The sequence below is a fragment of the Camelus ferus genome, chromosome 35, assembly GCF_009834535.1.
Source record: "Camelus ferus isolate YT-003-E chromosome 35, BCGSAC_Cfer_1.0, whole genome shotgun sequence".
NCBI lineage: Eukaryota > Metazoa > Chordata > Mammalia > Artiodactyla > Camelidae > Camelus > Camelus ferus.
In genome coordinates this window covers 17,006,670-17,028,304 of record NC_045730.1, presented here as the reverse complement: position 1 = coordinate 17,028,304, position 21,635 = coordinate 17,006,670, and the positions used below count along the sequence as shown (strand labels likewise).

The 21,635-nt window shown below is 45.8% G+C and overlaps 1 protein-coding gene across 28 annotated transcripts in view; it reads right to left on the bottom strand.

The window, feature by feature from the left end:
• The window catches only part of LOC106730654 (kinesin heavy chain-like), a 76,782-nt gene extending 60,711 nt beyond the window's left edge, over positions 1-16,071 (bottom strand). For 11 of the 28 annotated variants that reach the window (XR_004317461.1, XR_004317472.1, XR_004317469.1 and 8 more), the window contains exons 1-4: positions 15,535-16,071; positions 8,954-9,041; positions 830-881; positions 253-301 (exon numbers count right to left, since the gene is read on the bottom strand). Coding sequence is in view for 5 of the 28 variants with exons in the window: in XM_032473867.1 (XP_032329758.1) it covers positions 253-301; positions 777-881; positions 1,879-1,941; positions 8,954-9,041; positions 12,361-12,485 (430 nt within the window). In the remaining 23 variants the exon portion in view is untranslated. Of the gene's footprint in view, positions 1-252; positions 302-776; positions 882-1,878; positions 1,998-8,953; positions 9,042-12,360; positions 12,970-13,002; positions 13,046-15,047; positions 15,195-15,534 lie in introns of those variants that run through there. The other 17 variants (XM_032473867.1, XM_032473866.1, XM_032473865.1 and 14 more) reach the window with 13 other exon arrangements.
• Between the last annotated feature and the right edge of the window lie 5,564 nt (positions 16,072-21,635).

Sequence of the window (21,635 nt, the reverse complement as noted above, 5' to 3'; positions counted from 1 at the left end):
CAGGACCTAGGCTCCCTAACTCCAGCCCAGTGCTCAACTTACCTCTTAGAAGCCACTCATAAATATATGCTTTAAAGAGATTATTCCATGTGTCAAAAGGCATTCAATTAAAGCCTTCTAAGAAGCATTTTAAAATGTTTCTATCATTTAAGTCAATTTCACATAGGTTACTGAGAAATGGTCTCACATTTACTACTAAAGAAAGTAACATGTGGCTTTCAAAAATGATCAAACAGCAAGAATTTAACTCACCATCTCGTAGGTCCCTTATCTTATCCAAATAAATTTCAAAATATGAAACCTAAAGGGCAGAGGAAATAAATGGAAAAAGATCAACCACTTAACATTATGAAGTAATTTATTCACTTATTCACTGAATATTTATTGGGGTCCTAGTGCCAAGCATCGACTAGACTACGGGGACAACTCAGTCACGGCTTTCACTCTATTGGGAGGCCCTAAATGCGCTAAAATCCTCATGCAACTAAAATGCACTTTCCATTACGTATCTTCATCCAAAACGAATCATCTAAAACCTTTGAGCTCTGCAGCAAAACAAACTGTTTTATTTTACGGAGGAGGAGGCCAAAGAGGTTAGCCTACTTGTTTACTAACAGCAAATGAAGGACTTCAGTTTACTAATTCTAATGTTCTTTCAACTATACCTGTCCATTAAAACATTAAAAAATACCTTTTAAAAGAAAAGGTTTATTATTTTTTGGAACAGAATTATTCTAGGCATAAAATAAATTACAGTCTTTCCCCAGTGATTTTACCTTAATAAGAAATTCCAAATTTTCATCCATGGAGTAAATATAATTAAAAATACCTTGCACTATTCTTGGAATAATTCCCATGCCTTCTGGATCATGAAGTTTACCCTAAAGAGAAAACAAAATTAGGCTTCTTAAACTGTAAAGCACAGATTAAAAACTTTTAATCCACAATTTACAGTCAACAGAGGACAGGAATTCTAATTGTTGCCATTATTGATTTAAGAAAAAAAAAGTGGCTCAACAAACACCCAAAAAAACCCAGTTCAACCGGGATATATTCTGGTAAGTTACACATAAAGACTATATGCCAACCACGGGGGTTACCAACAGACCTTGGCCTTTTATTTAATCATCAGATTCAGATTATGCACATTTATAAATGAACATACTCTAGGGAAAGGTTTTAGTTAAGTTTCTTGCCCTATGAATCTGCACAGCAGCTTCTACTTCAAGTCAAATTCATCCAAGTGCTAGGAACGTCCTTCCTCTCTGACTGTAACTTTACGAAAATGAGTAACATGAACAAGACTAAAACAAGCAGCCGTTTACTTTATACAGAATGCTCAGACAGATGATAAAAGCAGATACTCTGCAGCAGCGGCAGAAGATTACAGGCTGTTTCCTAGAAGCAAAGCTTGAGCAGGCCCACATTTATTATTAATAGCAGCTCTGCTCATTCTGGAGATCTTCCTATCAAAGAGTGGCAAATATTTGGCCAGGGGCTGGGGGACGGGATGGACACACAGACACAACCAAGGAGCTGAGGAAAAATTAAGTGCTCTGAAGAGAAATGAAAACACATAAATATTAAAAATTCCAAAATTTACCAGACAGAGAACTCCGATTTAATCCTAAAATCTTCCTAATTTTGTGGTTACGCTGATAAATCAAAGCTAGGCATGACTTCCAATATACAACTCTTCACTGTTTAAACTCAGGAACGGATCATTTGCCAACAATGTTACTTGTATACAATTCGTATGAGACAAAGCAATAAACAGTAAGTAAAGCTAGTTAAGCGGGTCAAACACTGTCAGGAATAACGGATGAATGCCCCGTGTGCGCTGCGAGCCACATCCAAGCACAGATCATCAAATGTTACCTCCACTGTATGCGTCTTCCCAGAGGAGGTCTGTCCATACGCAAATATGGTTCCGCTGTATCCCTCAAGTACATCCATGAGGAAATAAAGAGATTTTATACATCAGGGGATTCTTTTTCCTTAAGCAGAATGTTCAAAAACACTACAATAATTCACACGTACATCAACCTTGTGCCTCACCCGTGCACCATCAAATCCTCACATTAACATGTTTGTGGAAAGAATGGTGAGGAAGATTCAGATTCCCTTTACACTAATATGAAAGATTCCATCTAAGTCAAAGTTGAGCACATGAAAAATTTATAAAGGCATTAAGGGAATTAAGAATATATTAACAGTAATTTCCTGTGATGCTCCCTCTAAGCAATTCCTTCCCCTCCAGCCCAGATTACTTTCTGTTGTAAGAAACACATTTTAAATTCCACTGCTTGTAATCATTTCTCAAGTCAGCGTACATCTCCACTGTCATTACACCTGTACTCCAAAGCTTCAGGGGACCCAAAAGAGACAAATGCTCTGCCAGTCTACCTATAGGTATCAATCGGCTTTTAGAAGTAAGGCTGACTGGTAGTCAACTGCTGGTTAAGCCTCACAAACCCATACAGACACCATCCCTCCTTACACACCAAGTCCAGTCCTACCTCAGAATCAATTATCAGAACGTTCCTGTAATTAAAAAACAAAACAAACCAGTTTTTCTAGTCCTTTGCATACCCCAAGACCTAAAGTAATTTCCTTTAGGCTCAAGGGGGCTAAATACGAGTGAACAAGGTAACCCTTTGATTTCCAGTTTTCATGGATTCAGTTTGTTCTGGGTTTTTTTTTGTTTGTTGTTGTTTTTTTTTTTTGGTGAAAAGGTACTATAAAATTACATTCTAGTCTAGAGGAAGTCAAAGTAAAAAGAGAAGACTGCTGGAAATAGATGGTAACAGTGGAAAGTAAACTTGTAACAAACAAGCCAATTCTTTTTTTTTAATTGATTGTTTAAAAGAAAGAAAGAAAGAAAAAAAAATCCCAACATTGGGCACAACTAACTAGATAACAGATCTGCTACAGAAACACATATTAATAGGAAAGAGAAGGCATTAGTATTTACTTCCCTGGGAAGATTTTAAGAGATCTAAAAATTTGAAACTTTCATTCTAAATCTTTTCAGTTTTATGACAGGAAGCAAAATAATTTCAAGAATCACATTTAAAATAGATAATAGAACTGCAGTAATTTGTCAGTAATTCTGAAGAAGAAATTATATGGAGAAAAAATGCACCACCCTCTCCAATTCACTTCCTTTATACATAATTGTTCTCGGTATGTCCGTGTAATACACTCTGCTTAAGATCTTTTAATCAATCACATAAAACCTAAGGATGAATTCCAAATTTTTGTTAGATCTATACATAAAACGTTCATTCATGATACGATCCGATTACCTAGCAACTACCACAATAAGTACTTAATAAATACCGGTAGGTGAATGACTAAGCGACTTTCCCATGATCACACTGATGCACAATCTACATGACATCACAGTGTGTGTGTGTTAGGTGAAGCCCTGTCACGTGACGGCTCACAGGATAATAAATGTATGCAGCACATTTCTATCTGGGACTTCAAGCAGAACTTTAAAAACTGTATACGATCAGAGGTTATGGAATATTCAACACTCCAGTATTTACTCAGCACTAGGACCCAGGCTCTCGGTTCTGGGTGCAGGGGAGATAACAATGATTAGGTGATTTCTAGAGGTGCCATGTTGTCATGAAAGGAAGACCACTTTCGTCAATTAGGAAAATAATCCCTTGTCTACTCCATTCCTGACTCCTGCTTCCCATGGTGACTTTATTATAAGAAAGTCTAAGCCTACAGAAAAACTGAATGAATCTTACAGTGAACACCCCATAACCACTACCCAGGTTCTATCATTAACATTTCATCATTGGGAGCTTGAGATTTGCAGATACTGGCTGGTACACACAAAACAGATAAACAAGTTTATACCGTACAGCGCAGGGAACTGTATTCGGTAACTTGTAGCCCCTCACAGTGAAAGAGCATGAGAGTGAACACACGTGTATTCACGCACGACTGAAGCACTGCGCTGTGCACCAGAAACTGACACAACATTGTAAACTGCCTATATTTCAATTAAACGAATTCCATCATTTTACTATTTGCCTTAATCATGTGTCTATCCATCCCTCTTATTTAATGCATTTCAAGGTAAACTGCAGACTTCAACACGCTTCCACCTAAACACTTCACCATGCCTACACCATGAGCCACAATTCAATATTCTGCAGTTTTAGTCTTCAGAGGTAAAACTTATGTAGAATGAAATGCACATACCTTAAAAGTACAGATCTTAAAAACACACACACACACATACAAATACTCCTCATCTTTTTTAAAATCCTAGAGAGCACGCATCTGTAATCAGATGAAACCGGGCACTTCTGGACCTGGCTCTTGTTTGCCTTCTGCCCAGCTCCATCTCCCACCATCCTTCCCCTCACACTGCTGGCTTTGCTGGTAAAAATGGTTGAATCTGACAATCTCATATGGTTCAAGTTCGCTCACCTATAATGTATGTTCTCCCCACACACGCAATACTTTCCCACGTGGACGCCTCAGCCCATGCGTACCCCTGTCTGGGCGCCCCTCACTCTCCTTCCTACTCTCATGCATCCTTTAACTTAGGCTTCACTTCTTCCTCCAGCCCACTTCCACAACCCACCCCGAAATGAATCCGGGTGAGAGTCTTACAGCCCCTGCATTCAGCCATGATACTTACCACCGTGTATTGCAGACACCAATTTACTTGTCTGCCTTCCTCACCAGCCTGTAAAATCCCAGCGTGGTGCCAGGCACTTAGCAGGGCCTCAAATGCTTGGTGAATGACTATTACTCTAATGCACAGCATCTTTCTAAAGTGTTCCCCTCCTTTTACAACATACTTTTGCTGTTCTTGTGAGAAACAGAGGTGGGACTACAGCCATCTTACTTCTCTCATGCTTTGTAAACAAGGAAACATACTGAGCAAGTGAGACAGTGGCTTATCACCTTCTACAAGTCCCTTCATCTCTGAACTTCAGCTTCCTCATCAGGAAAATGCCTGCTTAGGGGAAGGCTGTGAGAATGAGAAATCATCATGTAAAATTATTACTGTTAACATTTGAGAATGTGCAATGTGCCAGGCTCTGATAATTTATCATGTATCAATGTATCTAATCCTCACAAGACCCTATGCAAGGTACTATTTTAGTCCCATTCTACAGGTGAGGACACTGAGGCACGAAGAGGTTAAATAAACTGCCTATAGCTCCACAGCTAGGAAGACAGAGCTGGGATGCAAACCAGGACAGTCTTGGCTCCGAAGACAAGCTCTTAACCACGACACAGTATGGCAGGCTACCTCTGGAAAAATTAAGGTGGATACAGTGGCAGACAGTCCCAGGCAGGAAGCTATGGTGCAACTGGGGACCCTATGGAGGCCTGGTATGACACCTGGCATCCAGCAAACACTGAATAAATGACACCTACTTTATACCAGGGAAACCAACTTACAGACACCGCTCAGGTTCAGACTTCAAAACAGAATACAGGTGGATAAAACATGTTCAAAAGAAAAAAAAACTATCTAATCAGTCTATAAAAAGGAAGTCTTAGCCCTGTATATAAGTTCTGTACTTGTATGGGAATCTGAAACAAAGCGGCCACAGAGCCTGGCAGGCCCCGGGCACACGAGCTGCTCTCAGCTCATCCCTGGCAGCTCGCTCATCAAACCCACATCTCAGAAGAAATACCAGCTCACCCACCATCTTGCCGACCCTTGCCCACCAGTTTCTAACCACATCCTATTTGCTCTGTATGCCAACGAGGGGCCCGAGTCCAACTTGCCACGTAGTTTTAATTGCTTTTCTGTCCTCACACCTCACCTAGCCCCCACCCCATCACTCTCCTTAAATCTATGTCTTTATGGGTAACCCCGCCACACTCACATCCTGCCCGGGGCAAGTCCCGCTGGCTACTACACCCAGGCCCCTCCAAAGCGGCAGAGCATTTGGGTGAAGGTAAGAGGAGAAAGTCAGCCAGATACTTTTCTACGAATGGCAAAGCTGGCACAGAACCTGCAGACAGACAGACGGACACCTTCTACTGTAACAGCACCTGAAGTCTAATTTTGCAGAGTGAAAATTAGGCTGAGAGCTATCCCAAGTACGATTATGGTTGATCAAACTAAGAAAATCATTTCCTTTCTTAGAAAACAGAGGCCACAAGCAGCAGTTGACACCTGTTACATACTTAGGTCATACCAGGTCCTGGGTAAAGCACCTTTTCACGAATCATCTTTTAAAATCCTCACAGTACCCTTATTCTGCAGAAGAGGAAACAGAGACTAGAAAGGTTAGGTGACTGTAAAAGTCACAAAGCCAGAAAGTGGAAGACCCGAGACCTCAATCTAGGTCCGTCTGATCCCAGAGCCTGGGCTTAACCGTGCTGCACAGAAGGGAGCCGCGACTCAGAACCAGCTCCAAACAGTGAAACAGGAATCTGCTGGTTAAGTAAAAGGGACCAAAATGCTGAGAAAAGGAGGGAAATTTCACAACAAGAATGATGTCATCTTAGAAATGATGTCACCTGAAACAACAAAAGGCAGTAGAAACAAGTACCCTGGACTTCAGGACAACAGATTTCAGAGTTCTGAGGAAGGAAGGTGTGAGGTGGTTGCTGAGAAACCATCCGAGGACGTACAAACAAGGTAAAAAAAAAAACACTGGAACAACATGAGAAAAGAAAAAGCCTGGGAGCAGCGAGTCTTACGAAAACAAAACAAAACAAACAAACAAAACCTAAGGCCCTAAAGAGAGCTTTAAAAATATTCAGAAAAAGAATCACGAGTAAGACCTGCACTGCCTAGAAAAGACCAAAAAATGTTAACTAATGATGTATTACCATCTACACCATTCTCCTCAAAATGGAACAACGGGAAAAACACCGCTGGGCCGACTTCGGGATTGAGGTGGGCCGGACGGCCAAAGAACATTTCTAAATGAGCCCAAGTTCCTAGTTGTGAGAGGATTACATCCCACGGATAAAAATTTCACAGAAGCCACAGAGAATGGAGGTAACAAAAGATGACTAACTTGTAAATGTTATACTCGTTTTCAAAAAGTGAAAAATGATAGATTCTGGGAACCTCAGACAAATATACCAAAATTTCACTAAGGAAAAGCTAACCCCATTGTCTGCTTGGATCACTCAACTGGTACTCTGGGGAATACGAGAGTCATGCACCATGATTTCACAAAAGGATTCAAGTTTTTCATCGTTTTCTTGTGGATATGTTGACAAGCTAAGAAGTATAGACGACTGGACAGTAAGAGACTCTGATGTCAGCTGAATACTCAATGTGATCTAATAATCACCAACAACCTTATTCAGTGTCCTTAAATAAAAACCTTAAAAGAACACTTAAATATCCTTGACGCCATAATAGACTTATCAAAACATGCTGATAGCCACTTAGATTCCTCGTAAGACAACCGTAAAAGCAAAACTCAAAATATGAGCATGAGCTACAAGGAACATGATGGAACCTACACTTTAAAGGCTTGCACTCAGTAGTCAAGCGTGGACTGGGGTGTAACCCCGGCTGCAGCAGATGTGAAAAGGATTTGTACATTTAAACTGCCCTCAAATTCATGTATCAGTAACTCTGTATTACTAAAAAAGCTGAAGTAATCTCAGGCTGTACTGATGACAAAAGCACAATGAATCAAAGAACGTCGTACCATCACGCTCCAGGATGCACAGAGCCACTGGACGGCTCCGTCAGGCTCACAACACAGGACGACACTGCCCACCTCCCTTTCTCGAGATCATGTACAGAATCACGTGTAATTCTCCCTCCGGTCCGCTCTCGCCAGTTCCATTCCAGTTGTTATGCTGGCCGTTTCAACGTCCAGGCAGTAGATGATCGCACTGCTACATGACACCCTGGCCCCTCAGACCCTCGACCTGATTCTCTCCACAATCTTGTCCTTTACTCCTTCAGATGCCAGCTCCACGGTCACTCTCTAGACCTTCCCATCACTAACTGCACGGCCTGCCTAACATCAAGTACCCACGTCCGTTTATTCCTTCTCGTACCCCAACTCCAACAAGACTCTGACCCCACTGAGACTGTAACATGCCAACCTTGCCAAAGAACATGTACATTTTCCTTCCGTCACATGCATGGACCTATTTGTATCCATAAACTCTACTTTTTCTCCTCTTACTGGATGCAGTGCCCCTGCTCCTACTCAGCCCTGACCTCTCCACTTGCACACTGAAGCCCAACCCCTCTATCCTGGTGGACACTACAAGACAGATTTTTGCCTCAATCTAAGAAGTACTTTTTAGCAGTCAGAACTGTCAAAAGAAGCGGTATAAATCATCTCACAAAGTAATGTCTATTTTATCGTAAGATCCCTCTGACTTAAGATATTTCTGGAGTAACTGGAAGTAAGTCCAGATAACCACTAACACCCTCTCAGCTCTAGGGTTCTGGGCTTTCAGAAAATATAAACCTGAAAAATACATTAGTATAAGTTACCAGTACTTATAACTGGAACGTACACACTTTTCTCACCCTTGTTAAATTCCTCAGAGGTTTCTCATTTGACTGACAAGCCCAGTCCCTGGGGAAGGAATCACAGCGGAACGGGAGGAGGGCAGGCCGCCGTCTCCTACCACTTCGCAGAAACTCGTCCGGCCATCTTGTTTCCACCCTCCTGCTGCTGTATTTCTAGCACTGCCACCTGAGAACCTCTGCTGGGCACGTCTAGTATCTGGCACCTTCCAAGTACACGTGTGTGACACTACAATTTTCTTAACACCCTTCGCTAGGTGTTGCACATAAATTAGTTCATGCAATGAGAGCAGCAAGCTTACTAACTGTATTCGACCTTCTCATTATTTAAACAACTTTCACAATTAACTAAAAAGAAAGGGAGAGTAAAATGAAAAAGGACGTTGGAAAGACCACAAACTACTTATCGCTGGGACAACCCAGCAGGTTCAACATGCTTACCTTTAACAATCTTCTTCGCACAGTCATTATACACTTGCTCTTGAGACGTGTTTGACTGGAACACCCGGTCAAATGCATAAGGCTTGGACTGAAAAACAGAGACAAGGGTTTCAACTACACAGTGCAACGTGAATAGACACTTCTAAGCTCCTTCAAAGAAGTCATCATACACTGAACCTTAAAAATAGGATACTTACTATACGCATCACTTCACATATAGAATCTCTGCGGAAAGGACCTTAGGGCCCAAACACAAATCCACGAGAATTAACTCCACAAAACCAAGAATGTGTGTGTTCGTCCTTGGTGTCTTTCCAGGGCAAAGCACAGTAATTAGCACTGCTGTGGTAGGCACTCACACTGCTGAGTGAATTTTTATTTATTGGGTGTCTTTTCTGGCAAGCATTGAGAATCTATTTTCAAAACCAATTTCATCTTGCAGATGAGGAACTCGAATCCCCAAAGGTCCAAAAGTTGTTAATGACAAATTTAAAATTCAAAGCCAAATCTCCTGTCTTTTGGTTCAAGGCTCCTTCCACTATTCCCTTCAGCTTTTCAGTCTACTGCAACAGCTTTTCAATCATTTCACCCATTTACCAAGTATTTATGAAGTGCCCATGATGCTGGACACCATGCCAGAATGAGGGCCAAGGCCCACGCACTCCACCTGTCAGTGGAGCGTAAGTAATAGCGGGCGGACGTCAGACAAGCAACCAAGTGACGAGAACGCCGACTCAGGGACTGTGCTGAGGGAGTGCTGAGAGTCCTCAACAGGAGAGCCGGGGTGGGGGAGCGGAAGGGTGCCAGAGAAACACTCTGGAGAAGGGCCGGCAAAGAACTGAAGAACAAGAAGCGCCCAGCTCACTGTCACTCTCTTCCTTGTTAGTCAAGAGGGAGGGTGAGTGGGGAGAAGTCATCCAGGAATTGGGAACAGGATGCTTAAAGGTCCTAAGGCTGAAAGGAGCTTGCAGCACTCAAGAAATCAAAGGGAGTTAAGTTTGAAATAAAGGAGCAAAGATTATATGCCAACACAGTGAAATAGTATCAGTATTATTTTGAAAAGTTTTGATCTTGCGGGCCCCTAAAAGGATCTTGCGGACTCCCATTTTAGGCACACATTTAGAAAACTGCTGATGTAGCCTGAGGAGCCAGAGGCATGAAATGAAAGAAATCAGAGTACAATGTCCACACAAGTCAAAGAAGAATTTTCAAGGAGGAAGTGATTATGTCACATACAGCTGAGACGTCAAGACGAAACTGAAAAGTACCCAATGACAAAGGTCCGATTGGAAAGAGTTGAAAAGAGACTAGGAGGTAACTAAGTAGAGCAGAAATCTGGCTGGGAGAAAGGTATTTTTTACGATGGGCAAGACCCAAGTAGGTTTAAGTGCTGGCAGGGACAAGCTAGCAATCTAAGAGAGAATGTAGACATCTCAAGATGAGAGAGGGAAGCGGGGGAGGGGGCGTCTCGATAGTGAAAGCAAACGTATGCCTGCACTCTAGTCTCTTCCAAAGGAAAGGGAGAAAGCTGGACCTTAAAATAAAATACAATCATGGCCCCAAACAACTCAACGTTCCAGAATACTCCTAGGTCTTAGTGAAAAAAGACTGCACTTTTCAGAAACTATACCCCACAATTCCCCTCCCAAAGCTTGGAGCACCAGCAACAACAAAGCAAACCCCCTGAAAGGACTGTGTTCCCGATGCCCCTGCCACCTCCCACTGGACGGGCTGGAAGCTAACCGCCCACCAGCGGAGCCTCCTTGCAACCAGCGGCTCCGTGGCCCAGGTCTAGACACTGTGACATAAGGGATGGTCTGCAGGGAGGTTCAGAGAAGGGTTTATTCTTCTGATTAAAGGACCATCTCAGCTGAAGCTGCCCTTTCTCCTTTCTGGAATGAATGTCTGGAACGGAAGCATCCATCTTGCAAATGTGACAAATATGATCATGAAAAGTCAGTAGCTAAGGATGACAGAGGGTGACAGCGTCAGCAAGTGGAACTAAAGGCTCATCCCCGGGCTTTCTGGGCAAGAAAAGAACCTCTTATTTGTTTAGACCACTATTAGTTGTTTGTTTTCCCTCTGCAGCTGAAAGCGTTCCTGAAGGACATACTCAGATGACCTCACTTTGGCATCAATTAAAAGTAGGCTGATTATTCTCTGGCTACAACATACAGAAAAGGGTCCTTCTGCTAAGATTCTGAGACATTAACATTCAAATCTACAGGTGTGGCTGATAAAAGACAATCTCTTGTTTTACGGATTGTACAAAATGTGTTCATGCTAAGCAATTCTGGACACAATCCCGAGCGTAATCAAAATGGAGATAAACCGTGCTAATACTCTTTCTACGCAAGAAGTAATTTTCCCTTTTCATCTACCCGGCAAACATTTACTTAGCATCTATAAGGTATCAGATACTGGGAATGAATAATGTAGTTTTAGAAATGATACTTCATTAGTACAGAGTGTAGGGTTCAAATAATAACAGAGGAGAAGGCTGGGTGGGGTCTATACCACTAAACTAAGCAGATACATACTGGGATCTAGTGTATGTGATCGAGTGATGTCAACTGAACTGAATGGACACAGCCCCTAGCGCTAAAGGCCTCACCATTAACTCTAACTTTGCTTGCAAGAAACAAGTTAATCAATAAAAAATAGGTAATAGTATGACCACTGCATCCCTCCAAAATAAGTCAGATAATATTTCACGAAAGTAAACGTTTAAAGAATAAAAAGAACAAACACTACTGAAGTCCTGCCTTCATTTTTACATCAATAAAAAAACAGTGCTCATAAACCATTTAGAAAGAGAGATGCTCAAAATAATGTCACAGTGAAGCCTCCTCAAAAGCATGTTCTGCAGCTGTTTACCAGAAGCATCACTTCATAACAAATATGCAAACACCATTAACCTTATTCAGATAAGAGGATGATCATGCAAACATAAAAATAACTACACTGGGATAGAGTGATTTTAAGGTATGTATCACTGTTAAAAAATTAAGTGCTTGGCATTAAGCTGACAAATTAGTCTTATTTGAATTCTAAGACTAAAATAATTTTCTTAGGTAAGGCAAACGTTTTGAGTAGAGATCTAACTATAAAGTTACTAGTTGATCCTGGCTTCCTGGGATGAAAAATAAGACTTGTGAAACAAAACTATTTCTAACCGTCTATAATTAAGACACACCCCTTAACTAATAATCCTTCAAATAAATTAAACAAAAGAAAACTCACGACCTGGATATCTATGTCTTAAAAACCTGGTTCTCGGCTTTGAAATGTACGTTATACAGCCTTTACTCTTATACATCTTCCAAGACACTCCAAGTCACAAGATGCATTCACATCTGACTTAGGCTTCAAGGGGACAAAACCAAACAGGAGTTAAGTTTATTTACCTTAGATTTCTTAAGTCAAGTGATTCCTGCTTGAATCTGCATGCATCAGGCTGAACACCAAAGCTGGCTACAAAGGACACTCTTCTGGCAGGAATATGTTTTTCTCTGGAATTCTGAATAGTCATTTTCAGATCATACACCACATGGGTGGAGACACTGACTGAGGCCTAACGTTCCACGGGTGTAAAGGGCTGTGATGGTGGCTCCTCTTTCAGTTTTTATATTTAAGGTAATTAGGATAAAACACCAAACCACTCGCTTGAAAGGGGCAATTGTGTTGTGCTGTTGTAGGTAGGGAAGTGGGTCTAATTTCAATCAACTACAACGACCTGTTTTTGGTTCTGGCTGCCGCCGCAGTGTACACCATATAAGGAACGACGATTAGTAAAGATACTTAACGATGCAGATGTGCCTGTTCCACTTTTCTGATGCATAAACAGATACAGGGGTAATGTTTTCAGTTTTTTTCCCTGGTGTTTTCAGCAAGCTCATTTGAACTACATAAGGCATTTCTCTTCTTTAAAAAGGTCTTCCCTTCTTTTGTGGATAACAGGTTTGCTTATCCAAGCAAATATTCTATTTGTGTCATTTAAAGATCTTCAAAAAATAATGCATTTATTTCATTCAATATGTAATATTTACATTTCACCAAGCACTAAATTACAAAAGAGCATCTGCACAAAGGCTGCAAAACACAGAGAAACATTATAAGATTACAAGATTTGCCTGCCATGGGGTTATATAATATTAAAATCACTCATTAAATGAGTAACAGGAAAAAAGTCTGGACAAAGTACCGGAAACTGAACTTAGATGAAAATCAGAATCCTTAAAAATTATTTTCTACATGAGCACTAATTATACTTAGAGTTCAGTAACACTGTAAACTAAAATATTTATTCTTTAAATTTTGATTTAACCAGAAGGCTATATAAAAAATGTTTTAAAATCGTTTAAAACAATTCAGTTTTAAATGCTGCATCACAGCAATTCCTTCTTAAGTTATTTACCTTGAACCAGGATCAGGATCCAGCAAAATGAACAAAACAAACCTAGATACGCTTTAACCTAGATATTTTCTCATTCTGCTCCTCCTTGATATCCGTAAAAATTCCCAGACAGCTTTTTAAAAATTAAAATAATGCATTTTTTTAAAACTGGGGGGAAAAAAGTGAGACCTCAGAGTAATGACATACTCTAACGCAAAAGACCTGTTTCGGAAGTAATGAACTAAACATGCTGCCTTACATTTTTTTAAAGCTATATCACAGCTGTAATGTATTTTTGCTTACACTTAAAAAGAAAAAAAAAAAAACAAACAGAGAAAATGCTTACCAGTTTATCTAAAGGCCAACTTACCTGTTCATTACTGATGCATGACTCAATCACTTTTCTATGATTCCTAATATTATCACTTAAACTTACTTATATTACTAAGGAAAACTATATAAGAAACTTAAAATAACTTCATCCAAAGGAAACAACCTAGAATAACCGTGCTTCCTGTGGTAATTCTTTCTTTCCTATCAACTCTTTCCTCATATTTCATGTCACATTTGGCCTGCATCAGGTTACTTTCTAACCTAATCTTGTAAAACATATTGTGAATCCTAAATTGTACCATTCCAACAAATAAATCTTGATAATGCTTATAGATTTGTGTAAATGCACAAATTCTGGAGAAAGAAGACACTCTTAATCAAGTCTGAATAAGAAAACCAGCTTTGATGTGTCCACCACTGTTGAGGCTGAGTGATCACAAAAACTCTGTAAGAAACTAGTAGCCTCCTGTTTGCCAACTTACAACCCAGGCCTCGCATGCTTCCTCTGATTCCATGTAAAATGCATCCTCCTAGAGGAAAAGGATGACGATTTTTGTGTTTAACTTTTTGGCCTCATCATAATGTCATTTATAGCAAGAGTTTTTTGGTGGGCTTGTTAACAAAGAACCAGCCTGACAGTCCTCACACAGTGGTAGCTGGCATTTGGTAACTAATGATTTGTTTGCCAAAATCCAACTGAGCAAACGTGGAGCTGTGACATTCATTTTCTAGAGCTGAACTTTGGAAACTTTCACATAAACTCTAAAGAACTTCAGTGCTGTCTTACACGTTCTGCCAAATGGCATTACCGAGAAAGAAGAATTTAATTTCTAGTCACAATCCACTGTTCTGCAGGCAGTATCTTACTATCCATTTTAATCTCGTTGAACTGGTCATATCCTTTTTAGACACCTTTCAATACTGAAGATCAGATCTCAAAAAAAAAAATATGTATATATATATATATATGTATCAATTTTACTTTCTGGTCTCCCTGACAATGATCAGCCAACTCCAGTCACGTTATGTTTTATACTACAAGGACAATCTCTCACCATCCTCGGGATTATCAAAATCAACTTTCTTCAAGGTAGATCTTAACTGTAGATGTAAGAACCTAATACAAGATATCTAGCCCACTGGTCAAACCTTATCTTTTTTTTTTTTTTTTAAGCTTGGCTTTATAATACTTTGATGTACGCACAAAAAGTTAACAGTCTTTCCGAGACGGTTACCCCTTAAAACCCAGTGAGAATGAGACAGTGAGTCTCCCTGGGCACTTACTTAGTCAGCCCGATGTGAACAGTCTAGATCCGCTGGAAGATTAAACAAAATCGACGGCTCCGATTTCAAAAGAAAACTCACCATGTCTTTTTCATAGCCCTCGATTCACCATTTGCAATTGTAAAGTCAAAGGGCAGGCTGGGAGAAGGTACAGGGACGACTGCGGCCGTTCGGTAGTTTTCCTCCTCCCGCGGTGGGAACCACAGGGTTCAACACGGCTCACTTTCCCTAAGACCAAGCACCGTGACTGTTTAAGGCACAGAAGGGCTGGCCTCAGAGCTCCAAGTCCCAGGCCGGGGTCTGATCTTGCCTATCTCACGCTCGGCAAACCTGGGGGGAACCCCAAACTCCGGCAGCATCCTCACCAGTGGCTGCGCTCCCGGACGGCGCCCCCGGCGCCCCGGGTGCGGGAGTGCCCCGGACCGAGCCCGCGCCTGCGTCCCCCGCCTGCAGGCCGGGGTGGGGGGCGCCGGACCCCCTGGGAGGCCGGGGACCCCTGCTCCTTCCCGGCCCCCCTCCCCACTTCCCCGAACTCCGGGCGCAGCTGGCTGGGGGCGCGGGCACTCACCGCGATCATCACCGTGTCCTCTCCCTGAAACTTGCCGACGTACTTGTCGCCGGGGGTCACCTCGGACTCTTTGAGAGGTCTGAAGCGACACATCACTTTGATGTTGCACTCGGCCGGGTCCACCACCTAACTCGCCGCCGGGGCCGGAGGTCGGGAGCCACTCCCCGCCGCACAGGCTTGGAGGACGCGGGCCGCGCCGGGCTCGCAGGGCTCGCGGGGGCCGAGGCTCCCGGGCGGGGGCGGGCGGGGAGGCGGGGACCCCGGGGGCAGCGTGCGAGCCGGCACAGTCGCCCGCAGGCTCACTTCCGACCCATCATGGCAGCCATGGCAGCGACGCCGGACGGAGCGACGGCGGCTCTCAGCTTCTCCTCGCCGGCGGAGCAGGCTGCGGGGCTGCGGGGCTCTGGGGACCGGCACAGCAGCCTCTCCTTCCTCCTCCCAGAGAGCAGGCCGGGCCCAACGTCGGCTCGCCGGCTGCCACCCGTTTGCTCCCGAGGCCGCGGACGCCTGGTGGCCGGCGGGATAGGCGGCACAGGAGTCACAATGCGCACGCGCGGGAGTCACAATGCGCACGCGCGGGAGTCACAATGCGCACGCGCGGGAGTCACAATGCGCACGCGCGGGAGTCACAATGCGCACGCGCGGGAGTCACAATGCGCACGCGCGGGAGTCACAATGCGCACGCGCGGAGTCGGCGACCCGGGGAACAATCCGCGGCTCCGCCGCCCATCCCGCCCCCGCACTTATTACTAATTGTTAAGTGAAGTTTTAACTCCCTTACACTGCCCTTCATCTGAATCAACACATACATTTTCTTCCCTTTATCTTCCCAATGTATTTCTATCACCATTTAAAATTTAGTATACAATAAAATAAACAAGTTCTTACTGTATAGCACAGGAAACCATATTCAATATCTTACAATAACCTAGAATGAAAAAAAATACGAAAATGAATGTATGTATATATACATATGAATGAACTATTATGCTGTACTCCAGAAATTGACACACATTGAAAACTGACTATACTTCAATTAAAAAGAAAGAACTTGAATAAAATTAGTATACAGTATTTGCATTCTAAGTGATTGTTACTCCTTGTTCTGCCCTCCAACTGGCCCTACCTCTCCTGGGCCTGATAGGAGAGGGCATGCTCAGATGAGAGCAGAAACAGCAGAAGGCAAGCCGAGGAGAGCACAGGAAGAGGAGAGCAAAGGACCAATTGAGGGCAGGCCCAGGAGAGGGCAGGACCATGTGAAGGCAGGCCCAGAAGTTGGCATGCCAGGAGAGGGCAGTCCTAGGAGTCAGCAGGCCCAGGAGAGGGCAGAAACAGTTGAGAGCAACACAAGGTGAAGGCTGGCCCAGAAGAGTGCAGGACCAGGTGAAGGCAGGCCCAGGAGAGGGTAGGCCCAGTCGAGGGCAGGCCCAGGAGAGGGCAGGCCCGGAGAGGGCAGGATCAGTTGAGGGCAGGCCCAGGGGAGAGCAAGATCAGTTGAGGGCAGGCCCAGGAGAGCTCAGGCCCAGTAGAGGGCAGGCCCAGGTGAAGTCAGGCCCAGGAGAAGGCAGGACCAGATGAGGGCAGGCCCAGGGGAGGGCAGGACCAACTGAGGGCAAGAACAGGAAATGGCAGGCGCAAGAGAGGGCAAGCCCAGTACAGGGCAGGACCAGGATAGGGAAGGAACATGAGAGGGCAGGACCAGGTGAGGGCAGGCCCTGGAGAGGACAGGCTCAGGAGCAGGCATGTCCAGGAGAGGGCAGGCCTTGTGAGGATTGGCCCAGGTGAGGGCATGATCAGGAGAGGGCAGGTCCAGGAGAGGGCAGTCCCTGTTAAGGGCATGCCCAGGAGAGGGCCAGAATAGGTGAGGGTAGGTCCCAGTGAGGGCAGGTCCAGGAGAGGGCAGGCCCTGGTGAGGTTAGGCACAGTTGAGGGCAGGCTTAGGTGAGGGAAGGAATATGAGAGGACAGGACCAGGAGAAGTTAGACCTAGGAGACGGCAGGGCCAAGTGAGGGCAGGACCAGGAGAGGACAAACCCAGAATAGGGCAGGCCAAGCTGAGGGCAGAATCCTAACATGCGCTCACCTAGGCCTGCCCTCACATGGGCATGGCTCACATGGGCCTGCCCTCTACTGGGCCTGTCCTCTTCTGGGCCTGCCGTCTCCTGGGTCTGCCCTTTCCTGCTCCTGCCTTCTCCTGGAACTGCCCTCTCTTGGGCCTGCCCTCCCCTGGTCCTGCCCTCCCCTAGTCCTGCCTTCCCCTGGTCCTGCCCTCTCCTGGTCCTACCCTATACTGGTCCTACCCTGTGCTGAGCCTGCCTTCACCTGGACCTGACCGCATGTGGGCCTTTGCTCTCCTGGGCCAGCCCTGGTCCTCGGCCTCCCCTCACCTGGTCCTGTCCTCTCCAGGGCCAGCACTCTCCTGGCATTCCCTCCCCTGTGCCTGACCTCCCCTGGGTCTGCAGTCATCTGGGCCTGCGCTCTTATGTGCCTGCCATCTCCTGAGCCTGGCTTCACCTGGATCTGAACTCATGTGAGCCTTTGCTCACCTGGGCCATTCCTATCATGGACCTGCAGTCACCGGGGCCTGCACTCTTCTGGGACTATCGTCTCCTGGGCCAGCCTTGTCTGGGCCTCCCCTAACCTGGCCCTCTCCTCTGCAGGGCCAGCCCTCTCCTGGGCATTCCCTCCCATGTGCCTGACATCTCCTGGGCCTGTCTTCACCTGGGCCTGCCCTCTCTTGGTCCTGCACTCTCCTGGTCCTGCCATCTCCTGAGCCTGCCTTCACCTGGTCCTGACTTCATGTGGGCCTGCACTCTCCTGCGCCTGCCCTCTCATAGGCCTGCTCTCACGTGTTCCTGCCCTCTACTGGGCCTGCCCTTTTCTGGGCCTGCCGTCTCCTGGGTCTGCCCTATTCTGGTCCTGCAGACATCTGGGCCTGTCCTCGCCTGGTCCTACCTTCACTTGGCCCTTTCCTCACCAGGGCCTGCCCTTACCTGAGTCTTTTCTCACATGTGCCTGAACACACCTGGTCCTGCCCTCTCCTGGGCCTGCTCGCACCTGGACATGTTCTCAACTGTACCTGACCTCACCAGTGCCTGCCCTCACCTGGGCCTTTCCTCGCCAGTGCCTGCCCTCACCTGGGCATGTCCTCAACTGTGCCTGACCTCACCTGGGCTTGCCCTGTCCTGGGCCTCCCGCCACCTGGTCCTGACCTCTCTAGGGCCAGCCGTATCCTGGGCATTCCCTCCTCTGTGCCTGACCTCCCCTGGGCCTGCGTTCATCTGGGACTGCCCTCTCCTGAGCCTTCCTTCACCTTGTCATGACCTCGTGTGTGCATGTGCTCTCTTGGGCCACTCCTACCCTGGCCCTGCAATCACCTGGGCCTGCACTCTCCTGGGACTACCATCTACTGGGCCAGCCCTGGCCTGGGCCTCCCCCAACCTAGTCCTGTCCTCTCCAAGGCAAGCCCTCTCCTGGGCCTGCCCTCTCCAGGTCCAGCCCTCTTCATGGCCTGCAGTCGGCTGGGCCTGCCCTCAGTGGGGCCTGCCCTCTCCTGTGCCTGCCCTCTCCGGGTCCTGCCCTCTCCTGGAACTGCCCTCTCTTGGTCATGCATTCTCCAGGTCCTGCCCTCTCAGATCCTGCCCTCTACTGGTCCTACCCTCTGCTGAGCCTGCCTTCACCTGGACCTGACCTCATGTGGGCCTTTGTTCTCCTGGGCCAGCCCTGTCTTGGGCCATCCCTCACATGGTCCTGTTCTCACCAGGGCCAGCCCTCTCCTGGGCATTTCCTCCCCTGTTCCTGACCTCACCTGGGCCTGCCCTCTCCTAGGTCTGCTCTGTCCTGGGCCTGCAGACACCTGGGTCTGCCTTCTCCTGGGCCTGCCTTCACCTGGTGGTGCTCTCACCTGTTCCTGCTCTCACGTGGGCCTGCCCTCTCCTGGACCTGCCCTCTCCTGATTATGCCCTCACCTGGGCCAATCCTCACAAGGCTGCCCTCTCCTGGACATGCCTGCTCCTGAGCCTGGCTCTCCTGGGCCTTCCCTCTCCTGGGCCTGCCCTCACCTGGTCCTGCCCTCTCATGTTCCTTCCCTATCCTGGTCCTGCCCTGTACTGGGCTTGCCCTCTCTTGCGCCTGCCATTTCCTGTTCTTGCCCTCAGTTGGTCCTGCCCTCCCCTGGGCCTGCCCTCATCTGGTCCTGCCCTCTCATGTTCCTTCCCTATCCTGGTCCTGCCCTGTACTGGGCTTGCCCTCTCTTGCGCCTGCCATTTCCTGTTCTTGCCCTCAGTTGGTCCTGCCCTCCCCTGGGCCTGCCCTCATCTGGTCCTGCCCTCTCCTGGGCCTGTCCTCACCTGGGCGTGCCCTCTCCTTGGCCTGCCCTCGACTGGGCCTGCAATTTCCTATTCTTGCCCTCAGTTCTTCCTTCCCTCCCCTGGTCCTGCCCTCCCCTGGGCCTGCCCTCATCTGCTCCTGCCCTCTGCTGGGCCTGCCCTCACCTGGGTCTGTCCTCACCTGGTCCTGCCCTCTCCTGGGCCTCCCCTCTCATGGGGAAATGGCTCAAATGGTGATTGTCCTAGAATATGTGTCCTCTCGATACAGCTTCCTGTTTGCACTTACCATGCGGATGCCTGGCTCTTCCCACCTAGGACATTGGGCCGGAAAGTGGGCACCACACTGAGATACCGGTGAAAACAACTGTATCATCACCATCTCTACCTTCCTGATGCAAATGGTGATAATGCTACTTCCTTGGTATAACACAAAAAACATCAGAAACTGAGTGATGATACCAGCAAGGGGTCATGAGAAGAAACCAACGAATATTGTTTAAGATTATCTTCATTTGAAATAAAAAAAGCAAATAAAGTACTCCAACCCAGATCTCGTAGAAAGCTCAGCTCTTCACAACTGCCTTTTTGCCTCTAGTGGGTTCTGAATTTTTTAAACTTTAAAATCTCAAGTCCCCACAAGAACCGATCATTAAGATGTGTAAAGGATTCCCCTACCTATGCTTTTTTATTTTCATTGTTGCTATTTTAAAACCTGGGACACATTAGAATGACGAAGGTTTGATAAAAACCTTGATTAACTCCCAGGGAGCTTGATTGGAAAGGAAAAAACTACAGAGATATGGTTGACTTGAGAGGGAGGGTGAAAAAAAGGAAAAGAAACATTATTTCGGAGAGTGCCTCCCCATTCCACCTTTCCAGTTTCTCTTCTGAAAAGACAGACATTTTCTCCATATTGAATAAAGGTTGGTTTCTCTTTCCATTACAGCCCCCACCCTCACCCAACCCCAACAAACCCAGTATATTTCCATTCTGCTGTGTTTTTGTGCTACTCAACATGCCATTAACTGTAAGATTTACTCCTCAGCAGGCAAGCTGGAAGATGCTAAAGCCAATAAAAACTGCTCTCTGGGACTCCAACTATGAAGAGTTTGGAGCTCTGCTTAGTATTCGGATGAAGGGAGGGCTGGAGAAGGAGGAAGGCTGTGATAGTGAAAACCACTGCTGCTTAGAGAACCAGACAGCTCTGCGCTCTGCACCTAATGTGCCGGAGGATCAGCCCTGTTCATAGCCCATTTGTGGCCAAGGATGAGTCTGCTCTCTGTGTGTGGGTGGGTGTGCGTGTGCGTGTGCATGTGCGTGTTTTCATCTTTTAAACCACCAGCTCTAACACAGCATCTTCAGCGGCTCTCCACACTACTGTTTATTAAAAACAGAACATCCATACACATCCCTTACAACTTCCTTAGCCCGGTGCTCTTTCTCTGCCTGATGATCAGTCTCTCTCAGAAAGCATTCAACTTGCCCACACAGCTCCAGCCCTGGTTAATCCCCGCTGCACATCCTGTACATTACTGTTAGGGAGCAAGTACTGGGCTAATTTCGTCACCCACCAGCCACCCACACATGTTCTACAACTGAACATGTTTGGGCCTCTGCCTTAAAGATAAAACATGGAGAAAACAGGCAGGCTGCAGACAATTCCCATGACCACTTTCCTAAAAAGTTGCTGGGTTTTAATTCTTTGATCATTCTGTTTCCCCCTCCTCCAAGCACTCACTAGCAACGATTGCTTCAAGGAAAAGAAATAGTGTGC